This window comes from Podarcis tiliguerta, assembly GCF_965153285.1.
Source record: "Podarcis tiliguerta genome assembly, chromosome: 3".
In the NCBI taxonomy this organism is placed as follows: domain Eukaryota; kingdom Metazoa; phylum Chordata; class Lepidosauria; order Squamata; family Lacertidae; genus Podarcis; species Podarcis tiliguerta.
The window spans coordinates 60,135,839-60,147,845 of NC_139536.1; the positions used below are offsets into that span (position 1 = coordinate 60,135,839).

At 41.8% G+C, this 12,007-nt stretch overlaps 1 protein-coding gene across 4 annotated transcripts in view; it reads left to right on the forward strand.

Moving 5' to 3' along the window:
• The window catches only part of MAP3K5 (mitogen-activated protein kinase kinase kinase 5), an 89,886-nt gene that overhangs the window by 26,582 nt on the left and 51,297 nt on the right, over window positions 1-12,007 (forward strand). For all 4 annotated transcript variants that reach the window (XR_014509825.1, XR_014509826.1, XM_083434779.1 and 1 more), the window contains exons 3-6: window positions 1,466-1,489; window positions 7,061-7,254; window positions 7,761-7,929; window positions 10,750-10,856. Coding sequence is in view for 2 of the 4 variants with exons in the window: in XM_083434779.1 (XP_083290905.1) it covers window positions 1,466-1,489; window positions 7,061-7,254; window positions 7,761-7,929; window positions 10,750-10,856 (494 nt within the window). In the remaining 2 variants the exon portion in view is untranslated. The remainder of the gene's footprint in view (window positions 1-1,465; window positions 1,490-7,060; window positions 7,255-7,760; window positions 7,930-10,749; window positions 10,857-12,007) is intronic.

Consider the following 12,007-nt stretch of genomic DNA (forward strand, 5'->3'; position numbering starts at 1 on the left):
TGGTTGTTATGAGTGGGTTTTCTTGTTGATTTTTCTGTACAGTCATACCTCGGGTTGAATACGCTTCGAGTTGAGCACGTTTGAGTTGCGCTCCTCGGCAACCCAGAAGTAACAGAGCGCGTTACTTTGGCCGCTTCCACAGACGCTCAAAATGATGTCACGCGCATGCGCAGAAGCGGTGAAAAGCGACGTGTGCGTGCACAGGCGTGCCGTCGCTAGTTACGTTTACTTCTATATGCGAATGGGGCTCCGGAACGGATCCCGTTCGTATCTAGAGGTACCACTGTATTTGAAATATTACTCCTGTATTTTGGTTTGTTAGCTGTCTTGATTTGTCTGGGAAGTAGGCGGGATAGAACTGTTTAAATAAAAGTGAACAAAATCAGTTCTAACCACAACTCCTCCCTCTGCACAAACCTTATCTTACTTCAGGCCTACAAATACTAAGCTGATTGGACTTTCGAACAGATGAAGTTATGTAGCTAACCTGTGGCTTCCTCACATCCCTTCTGTTGTGTCATTCAGAAATAGTGTGGAGCATCTGGATGTTTTTAAGTCCTTCCTTGCAGTCAATTCAAAGGCGTGTCCATGGCAACTGACAGCACAGCAAGATATGCATAATGATAACTGATGAATATGAGTTCCCAAATAATAGCAATTATTATTTAATATATTGGATAAAAATAGTTGACAAGTAGCTATGCCGGCGCAAATCTTCAGAATGGACATTGTAATGGATTTATTAACAAATAACCTTGGTTGGCATATTGTTGCAAATTCAACTGCTATCTTCCTAACAGGAATTGGTAACATTTGCCCAGTTTTGTATCTAAGGTTGCCACAATTCTTTACTCCTGCACATTCAACAACAGTCTGACATGCAGCATTATTAATCAGATTGATCAATCGATCTACTACTTAATGCCAAAAAAGGCTTCTGAATGGTTTATAAAATTACATTACATAACATGGTTAAAATGTACAGCATTTAAAACGTACAGTAAGACCATTCCATGAAAACAGCATGGCAGTTAAAACAGGAGACTTAGGTCAAGAGAATGCCTTTGTAAACAGGTGTGCCTTCGAAAAACAGTGGAATGCCAGTACAGATGGGGCTCTCATATGTCAGACGCTGGTGCTAACATCGAAAAAGCCTGCCTTCAAGTCACCACCAGTCCATAAACCAGAATGGTGAATCTTTTCCTGTCCCTTTTATCTTCATGTTAGGGAAAGTGTCACTTTTTAATCTCTGTGGTCTAGGCTACTGTTAAAGGCACAAGAGAAGCTTCAGTAACTGTATCTCTTGCATTCAATACAAAGGGAATTTCTCCCTAGGCAATGGAATCCCATAAAATAAATGCAAAATTCCAAGGACAAGCATAATGGCATTCAGGTCCAAAGTTCTGTATTAGTTATCATCTGCAATTTATACAATTGATATCTATCTTTTTTTTTTTCTTTATAGGAAATTATTTGCCAGAAGAATAATGTAAGTATGTTTTTCAAAAATAGTATATTGTGGTATGAATTGCCCTGTGACTTAGCTGAAGGTTTAAAAGTATGCCACTCAGTTTTCTCTGATACACCCTATTCCATATATCTCTGTTACTTAGGTCAAAATGCCTGAATTTCCAGCAGCAAATACTAGAAATCGCATTAATTAACCTGTTGCTAGTGCCATGTTTACCATTTCACATTGTCTTTACCAGGTTTTCTACAATTTGTCTCTTTTCCCTTCACACAAGCAAACTTCCTTGATTCTTACCCCCATGCATTCCCTTCTCTCATTCCTACTCTTATTTCTTCCCTTTGGCTTGATTTTAAGCAAGTTGCTTTCCTTTTCCTGCTTTTGGAAACTGTACAGATAGATAAGCTTCCTGCTTTTACAAATGCCCAGGACTGATAAACTGCATTTAGCCCACAATTCCCATACAACATCCTCATGACACAAGGAAAGCTCTCATGATCAGACTAGAGGCTCATATAGTCTAGCATTTGGTTTCTTATGGTTGTAATCCAAACATCAGATGCTTCCAAGAAGCCACAAGCAGGTTGTTGCCATTTGTCCCTCAACTTCTGAGATTCAGAGGTGGACCTCTAACTATACAACTGTTGACTGCTCACCTAGCCTAAGGCTTGTCTTGAGTCTTTTTAGGATTCAGCAATTTGTTGTTGGAGCAGAATGTTGGAAAGTCAAGTTAATTTGGGAACGTGGCAGAAGAATTGCTTGCAGGCTGCTTTAAAATAGTGCACAAAACCATATAGGATTGTGGAGAGTGGTTCTGCTTTCAATGAGAAGAGTGGTGAAAAGGGGGTTCTAGCAATGGCAATTTTAATCTGTTTTAATTTTTAACTTTTGTATGTTTGTAAGCATGGGTGTTAACTTTTATTGTTTTACTTTTCTGTAAACCACTTTGGGTTTTTTTTTTGTTTTTATAATCAAGTGGTGTATAAATTTTATCAAACAAACAAACAACAACAACAGGGACACACTTGTTCCTCAGCTTTTCAGAATAACCATTTGTCAGCTGAATATGGTTTTCTTTCATATTTGCCTCAAACTGTTGGAACTTATTAGGAGGAAGGAAGCTGGCCTTGTGGGTTTTCTCCTTTGGTTGGCATCACAATTATCTAAACTGTTCCGTTTGTCAGAAGGAACAGTCCTCCTTCTCCCCCCCTTGTGTGATGTTCAGGGGGATCTCTCAACCACCTCATCTAGCCAGTATTGGGGAGAAAGGGAGGGGAGCCCCGTTGTGTGAGGAGCAGTCCTTCTATAAGACTTTGACTGGCGGGACTCATTGGGTGAGTGCATTCCCAAAACACTTTATAGACAGCTGCAATCATGCAAAGGAGGAATAGTAGGGGAGATGGCCAGGATATTTTTGTTTTTATTCTATATATTTTGTGGCTACACCAGGAACCGGAAATGTGTTTCAAAGAGATTATATTTTAGAAACAAGACACAGGAGGCTTCTGGATGTTTCCATTATGCAGGCAGGTCTTTCGATATTGAATTGTTTTGTGCTATTGACACCTTAATATGCTCTATCTCGCATGAACAGGTTAAACTGGTATCCTCTGGACGCCTGTCATAAATCTCTATAATGCAGAGTAACCTGCCATATTCATATGTTGCTGATCTCCAAGTCCCATCACTCCCAGGGATGACGGTAGTTGGAGTTCAACAAGAGCTAGAAGAGCATAGGTTCCCCATTCATGTTACAATAGATATGCACAACATGCTGTTTTTGAGGGGATCAGGTCAAAGTTATTGAGCTTTTTTCTAGGGAGGAAAGTCCCATTTTGGGGAGGGGGTACAACATTGAGTAAAGGGGTAAGGGGAAAAGTCACTCACCAAAAGATTGCTAAGGAAACAATCTGCCTCACAGATTGTTCCACTGATCGTGCGAAAATGGAAGCCTGGGTGAGGGGCTGGGACAGGATGCTCTTATGCCAACGCAAAGTAAAAGGAGCCCACAATTGACCAGAACCTCCCGGGGATCAACCTGTTGATCCTGATTAACCTGTTGGACACCCCTGCCCTAGTGGAAGCTGTTCAAGGGTCACATTTTAGACATGCAATCATGCACACCAAGAGCGATTTCCTGTGGAAGTCATGTTTTAATTCTTAGTAATTCCACTCAGGTTTCACCTCCTTGAGAGTTTTTTTTTTAAATCAAAAAAAGCAAGGTTTGTAGTTTAAATTTTTAAAAAGCTCTTCAGCAGCCTTTATCATGACTGTGCAAAAGGCACTAAGGACTCAGCAATCCCAGCAGAAGGCTGCAAATAAGGTCAGCACACAGCTGAACTGCAAGCATTGCAGTTATTTGAAGCCTCAAACTTCAAAATGCAATCACATCCTGAATATTGCATGCATGAAATTGCATAATGTATGGACTGCTGTTTTCATATTTGCAAGAAACGCAAGTCTGCTTCGGGCTGTGCCCCTTCTGTTTTGATTTTCGTGCAGCAGATATTTGTAATTTCACCACATCAAAGCTCTTAACCCTCTTAGCGACTCCCTGATGAAGACCTAATGGTTGGAAGGGGATCCAAAGGGCTATATGAAATACAAGTGTGGGCGAGGTTCCTCACCCCTAGCTTATCACACTCAAAACAATTGTGAGAATTGCTCCACTAATGAAAGATGAGAAAGTTTGTCAACATTTCAATATCCTGCAAATGTGTGTTGGTCTTATCCCTATTAGATAGCAAGTTAGATAGCAAGCTGTCTATTTTTCTCCTTGTAAAAGTGGACTCTCTGCTGTAGATTTGTATTAATCACAATATTAGCACATGTTGACTTGATTGCTGAAAATTATGTGAGAAATGGGCTTAATAGTATGCTCTAAATTTTGCCATCTGTTACAACTGTGTGAAAGGAAATCCTGCAGAGAAGTACTTTCCACAATAAGTCTTACGCAATACAGTTATTATGGATGGTCTCTGAAAGAGACACAGCAAGGGCTGTAGAAAGGAGAACTGATTCATCACCGACTCATCACCACAATAATATTGGCAATTTCGCTATCACACTAACCTAGCATAAGTGCTGAATGACGTAATAATGAATGCTGTGAGATTACCACCTTGTCGTGGTGTAGTGGTGACAGGCTCAATAATGAACGTGTCATAGCTTCTCCAGAGCTGGCAGGATCTTTATAGCCAAGAGGAGCTGTGATTATTGCACAGAGAGGGAATATAGATAATACAACTGCTAGCTTTTTTATTTGGAAATAAGTCCCAATGTGGCTTAAGGAAACAGGACTTTGTAATTCCAGTCTTTTGCTGTAAGTTCTCATTAGGGTTGTTCATATTTCAGTAACAGAAACTAGATATCTTCTGAGATTTCCCTGTAACGTTCCCTACAGCAGTATAACACTGATAAGGACACCACCGTAGATATACTAAGAAACTGATCTTACTCTGCTTGAGCTCTCTGACACTAAAATGAAGCTTCAACCATAATTTCTAAAATGTGAAAACTCACAGTGTAAATGGGGGCACAGAGGGGCACATGCAAGCCCCACCCCCCTTCCCCCTCAGTTCCTGGCCTTCTCTTTGTTATATGAAGGTGTGCAGGGGGCTTCTTTGAGTAGAAGCCCCTATAGGCCTTCCACACAGAACATAGAGATGGTTGGGAATTGAGGACATAGGAAGGTTGAGGGCAGTGCTGGCATCAGTACCAGTGCTGCCCCCAATTCACAGATACAGAGGTTTGCCTGAATACTCAAAACACCTGAACATGGTATTAACATCCATTGTATATAACGTACCACGTGGACCTACTTCTTCACTCAGTCATTAGAAGCCCACCTTACTTGCCATCTGAAGTGTCATGGGTGATACAAGGTAGGGCTGTTTGGGTAGTTGTAAGTTGACTGAGAAATTCCCTCCTGAGGGAGGTACATTGAGCTTCATAGTTACTATGGAGGAGAGAACTACTAAAAACATACCGTATTTTTCCGTGTATAAGTCTCCTTATGTGGGGGAGGAAGGGAAAGGAGATTGTTAGCTGCTTTGAGACTCCTTAGGGTAGTGATAAAGCGGGATATCAAATCCAAACTCTTATTCTCTTTCCCCCATGTATAAGACACCCCCTGTTTTGGGGGACTCCAAATTAAGAAAACACCCTTCAGCACTACCCATGTATACAATGAGCCCCAATTTAAAACCAATTTTTTTTGGTTTAAAAACCTAGCCTTATGCACAGAAAAATACAGTAACCGTTCCAATGAAATTATTTGCTTATTTCATACAGTTTATACAATGGTACCTCAGGTTACCGTATTTTTCGCCCTATAGGACGCACTTTTTCCCCTCCAAAAATGAAGGGGAAATGTGTGTGCGTCCTATGGGGCAAATGCAGGCTTTCGCTGAAGCCTGGAGAGCGAGGGGGTCGGTGTGCACGCCTAGGCTTCTGGCTTCGCGCAGCTCTCCGCTAGCCGTGGGAGAGCTGCGTGACTTTGCGCAGCTCTCCCACGGCTTGCGGATGGCAGCCTGTTCTGGGGGCTGGGGTCGGGGGAAGCTCGGGCTTCCCCTGCCCCAGCCCCGCACCTGGGGGGGGAAATAATTTTTTTTCTTTATTTCCCCCCCAAAAAACTAGGTGCGTCCTATGGGGCGAAAAATACAGCAAGTACTTAATTCATTCCGGAGGTCCGTTCTTAACCTGAAACTGTTCTTAAGCACCACTTTAGCTAATGGGGCCTCCTGCTGCTGCCGCGCCACCGGAGCACGATTTCTGTTCTCATCCTGAAGCAAAGTTCTTAACCTGAAGCACTATTTCTGGGTTAGCGGAGTCTGTAACCTGAGGTACCACTGTATACTGCTTGATTGTAAGAAACGAACAAACAAGCCCCCACCTCAAGGCAGTTTTGTTGATCTCTTTGTGATCCTTGTAGTTAGTTTTGCTTTTGCTGTTGGGTTAGCAATGTTTTATTGCTCTGTTGTTGTCCGCGGCCTTGCAGATCCACATGTGTGGAAATGCAAAATAATAGTAAGTTAAATAGTAATCGTTCAGTGTACCACTGAGCTTGCAAACAATATCTTTTTTTTTTAACTACTTACAAACTCAAACCTGAATTGTTTTAAAGCAAATGTGAGCCATCTGCAAGCTTTGGTCTAATGTTATAAGACCCTCAGCTCTCAGCCAACCTGTCTCCCCTCCCAGCTGGACAGAAACACACAGAGAGATAAAAGAAAGATGATGGAAAGAAAGAAAGAAAGAGAGAGAGAGAGAGAGAGAGAGAGAGAGAGAGAAAGGGCTGTGCATTGCCCTCTTTGGACTTTGCCCCACTAGCTGCTAGTTTTTGCCCTGACTGCAACTGGCATGTGGTCCTTGACAGATAACCCCCCAAGGAATTGCTGTAATCAACAGAAAAGCATTGAATATAGGTTGCACTGGGTTATATCCAACTAAGTCATACTCGGATCAGACTTATTGAAATGAATTGACATGTTATTCAAGTCCATTGATTTCAATGGGTCCAATGGTTTAGCTTTAATAAAGCATTCTCATGTCATAATTTATACAGAGTGTATATTTTTATTTCTCCTGCAGATGTGCACTGGCAACTACATATTCGTACCCTATATGATAACTCCCCATAACAAAGTCTACTGTTGTGACAGCAGTTTTATGAAAGGACTAACTGAGCTGATGCAGCCCAGCTTTGAACTTCTGCTCGGGCCAATATGTTTACCTTTGGTTGACCGTTTCATTCAGCTTTTGAAGGTGGCACAGGCCAGCTCAAGGTAAGGATCCTCACCATAATGCAATCTTCTGCCAAATTCACATGTGTTCTTAGGTTGTACAGTGAAGTTGTCCCATTCATTCAATGACTTCTGCTTGTACAATTGCACTTCCTCTTACTCTTCTTCCATCCCCACACACTTCCCACCATTCTACTTTAGGGTTGGGGAGAGTCCCAGAACAAATTAGTGGCGTGTGCATGGGCAGGAGATGGTGGGGATGTTTTATTGCACAAGCATTTATGCAAGTGGAACAACTTTGTCAGGTGCAACCTTGTGTGTAGGAGCATTCTTTGTATTGGGAGTGACCTGGGTGGAGTGACATTGTTCCTGGTCAAGCTGCTTCATAGCAAGGCCAATGCACCTCAGCTGTGATCTCGCTGAAACTGGAGAGAACCCACAATCCTACCTCAGCTTCTTCAAAAGCTCAAGAAGCTGAAGGGACTACCTGAAATGTAACTGTCCTTGAATATTCAGGCTGAAATTGATAGTTTTCTTTTCCATTCTAGTCAATACTTCAGGGAGTCAATTCTTAATGATATCCGAAAAGCACGTAACTTATACACAGGAAAAGAACTAGCCACAGAACTGGCCAGGATACGACAACGGGTGGATAACATTGAGCTTCTGTCTGCTGACATTGTGATAAACCTGTTGTTGTCTTACAGAGATATTCAGGTAGGATCCTATTGTTTAATTTGAATGTATTGCTCCTGTTATTCCACCGACATATTTCTTCTCACTACTAACATATCCATTATATTATAACAAAATCATACTCTGTGGGGTGCTCCTGTTCACTGTTCCTAGAAGTCAGATGTGCCTTCTTCCACAGATAGTTCATTCAAATTCCACCTCCCAGCCAGTTTTCCACACACCCCTGGTCAGTCAGCTTTCCGTGGCTAACTAAACACACAAGGCCCTTATTTCAGAGGAGGCTTGCCCCCATTAAGGTCCCCTCCCAAAAGGTGTTTTTCTCCTACTGTAAGTCTGTATTGATTTATCATGTTGACATTTGCATTCCTGGTGGGGTGGGGGAGATAGATATTTAACAAATAAATAAGGTAAAACCTTTGTAGGTTTCCTGAGCCTGCTAATACTTCCCTCTAGACCAGCAGTGGAGAACCTTATTCCTCCAGGCCTCTTATATCTGCCCTTACAACACTTTCCAGGCCACACCCCCTCAGTGGCCTTGCTTCCCATCCCTGGTAATTTTTCATGGTTGAAATGTGTCCTACACCCTGGGTAATGCCTACCACACAAAAGTAAACTTTGCATTAGCTTGCCTGCACACTTTTATCTCTCAGGCCACCTACCATTGGGCATGTGGCCCTCAGAAGCTTGTACAGAAGGGAATGTGGCCCTTGGGTTCCACACCTCTGCTCCAGAACATGGGTTTTGGCTACATGAGCAGCGAGTGGCACACACACCTGAACATCAGAAACAGAGGGAATTAATATCTGCTGCAGGAAATTCTCAGAGCAAATGCTTGACCAGTAAATGGATCTGGGTCAGCTGCTGCTTCCAGTGAAAAGAGCATGGTGACGCATGTGGGGAGCTCTGGACAAATGGCTCACTGGCACTTATGTCTCACTGCAGAGTGAAAGCACTCATGCAGTTGCCAGATTTTAAAACAGAACTTTGTTGCCATGGCAACTTTGTGTACATCTATGCCTAGGCCTGTGGAAAGGGGTGGGTGTATAATGGCTAGGATTCTGAATTCCTTTTTAAAAAGTCTATTATATTATGCATATTGGAGAACACTGTGTTAAGTTTGGTAGCTGGGTTATAAAGAAATTATGTGAGAAAATTCCATGCCTATGCTGGGACTTTTAGCGCAAGCTGAAGGAGTCCCAGTGCAACATAGGAAGCTCTCTCCTACAGACTTAGATCCCCTTTCTTGCTATAGCACTTCACAAAGTGGATGGGGGGGGGTTAACCCTACAGAAGTGCCATCTGATAGTATGCAAGGAACTACTGTCAGATTAAGCTGCAGGAGTCCCAGTGCAACATAGAAAGCTGCTTTATACTGCCTTGCTCCATATTGCCCCCATTGATTGGCAGTAGCTCTTCAGGGCTTCAAACCAGGAATATTCCCAGCTCTATCTGGAGACGCTGGGACCTTCTGTATGTAAAGTGAGTGCTCTGCAACGGAGCTATGGTCCTTCATGTACTTGTTCACATGCTCCTGTGATGGTGCTTAGAAACCCCTGCTTGGAGGAAGGTGAGACAGGAGAGCTCACTTGTATCTCCTTGCATCATTCTAAATGAAAACTATTTTAAAATCTGTCTGTGGAATCCTAACAGCCTATGGTAGTGCTTCTGCTCAAACAGTCCGTGTTCTGTTTCCTGTGCCCAACAAAACTTTATATAGAAATCCCCTTCCGGTATGACAGGAGGAGCTGCTGTTTGAGTGAGAGCTCTGGAATGATTATATAGCTACGTGCCCAGGAACTGCACATTATATTTTCTTGGTTTCTTAGGCTGCTTTCACACGAACCCACACTGACATCCTTCATTCACTTTTTATAGGGCATCCAGACAGCATCATTGTCAGCCCGTTGCATTTCAGTGTTCTCTGTTAGCATCTAATATTTTTTTTAGACCCGAGTTGCATTTTATTTTGTTTCGTTTTTTGCAGTAAAGCATCACCCTGTCTACTTTGGCGATGCAAGGCATTATTGAAGCTTTTCAAAGGCTCTTGTGCCTTTTAACTGAAACATTTCCTCCTTGTAAATTCAGTCTGTTTTTATTACTTCCTGATAAATACAGGTGGGGGGATTGGTGATAACTAGCCTATGTTAATTGCCCTTTGAATAACCTTTCTTAATTATACCTGTGTCAGTTTCTATTCCTGTGTGTAGAGAAAGCTTTAATTATTCATTTTACCTCATTTGTTATTTGCTATTAATAGTCCCTTTTCCTATGAAAAAGAAATATGGCTTAATTATGCTTAATTCAATCACCACCTGCAGCCCATTATTTTTTTCAGTTCGGGGCACATTTGGAATTCTGGCAGCACAGAATATGCATTTCACAAAAGAAAAACTGGTGATGTTCAGAACCAGCCCACAAACACACAAAAAGGCATCAAGATCTATTACTACCCTACCAACCAATATAACACAGACTAAAAGGGAGGCAACCCTCCCCCAAACCCTCATTTTGGTGGGTGGGCAAGTTGCCTTGGTAGGTGCTGCATTGGGGACATCAGGCTTAAATTAGTGTTTTTAAAATGAACAGTGCAATTTTATGCATGTCTGCTCAGAAGTAAGTTGGTGGCAGTTGAATGGAAGCAGAAAGAGGATGGTTGAGTAAAAGCTCTTTCATTAGATAATGAAGAACATTATGATTATAGTGTCCACTTTAACTTGTGCCTCTTCAGGTGCAACTGTTAAATCGTTTTGTCATGTCAGAAGCGCACCAGGAAAGTTTACTCTTATCTCCCTTTTTTGCTGTAATGACTTAAATAAATCCTTTCATGCTGTTTCTTGGAAGGATTATGATTCTATTGTGAAGCTGGTAGAGACACTAGAAAAACTTCCAACCTTTGACTTGGCTTTGCATCATCACGTGAAGTTTCATTATGCATTTGCACTGAACAGGTAAGAGCTTTCCTTCCTAATGAAATTTTGTTGGTTTCATGTAAGTCATTTCCTTAAATGTTTCTTCTACAAAAGCTTGAAGCTTTTCACAGCTTTTTCAGTGGAACTTCTTATTCGAGTCATATGTCTCTTTCTGCATATTCCCTGTCTTCTTTACCTCTTCTTCTTCTTCCTTCTTCAAACCCTGGGAGTTAGATTTGGCTTTCCATCTGTGTGAAAATCGGTATTTAACTTTGCTTTCTGCACATGATTATGAAAGCAGTTTGATCAAACAGAAAACATGAAGAGACGATTGTTGATTGAACAATCCATGAAACATACTCAAAAGCATAAAGTAGAAATCGGCACAATTCTGGTCAGACGTGATGTGCAGCATGCACACTGATGTAAATGTGCACAATGTACTGTAGGCATGTAATTGTAAGCAGGCCTTGTGCCTTTGCAAGAATACAACATGACTTCTCTGTGGCTGAAAGAATTAGCCTGTATGAATACTCTCTTAGGATTAGAATGGTAGACTAAAAATTTGAGCTGTGGTTCTCTAAATTGTGCACGAGGCAAACTGGGGGCATGGCAGGGCGCAGTAGGGCCTGTAGAATTGCTAAGAGATGAAATTTCTGTGTTGCATCTTTAGTATGTTAGTCACTTGGTGATTTACCGTATTTATGATCTGAGCCATCAGTAATCAAATATCATTAAGGTTTCATTGCACCTGAGATGGAGGCAGTTCGCTCACTTAGAGCTAGCCTAGATAGCTAGTGGTGTTCCCTGGTGGAAACTGGAATGCTTATGACTTGAAGGTCTTAATTTACATAATGAATTGTGCTAAACAATTTAGCTAAGTCATATATTTTCTGGTGTGGAGTTTTTGATACCTGGCTATATCTGTCTGGGATAGTTTATGGGCCAAAAAATGAAGCTTAGTCCAGTCAAGACAGATGTTTTGTTGGTGAATTGTGTGACCTGTGCAGTGGTGTTCAACTCGTTCTGGATGCACTCCCTCAAAAGGTTTTGGAGAGCTGAAACACCCAGTTTTGTTACTGGAGACCAATTGGCATCTATGCAATACAGTACCTTTTACCAGCTAAGGCAAGTTCTCCAGTTATAACTAAAATGAACCCTCTGAGGAAGAGCCAGCTTGTTCACAGCAT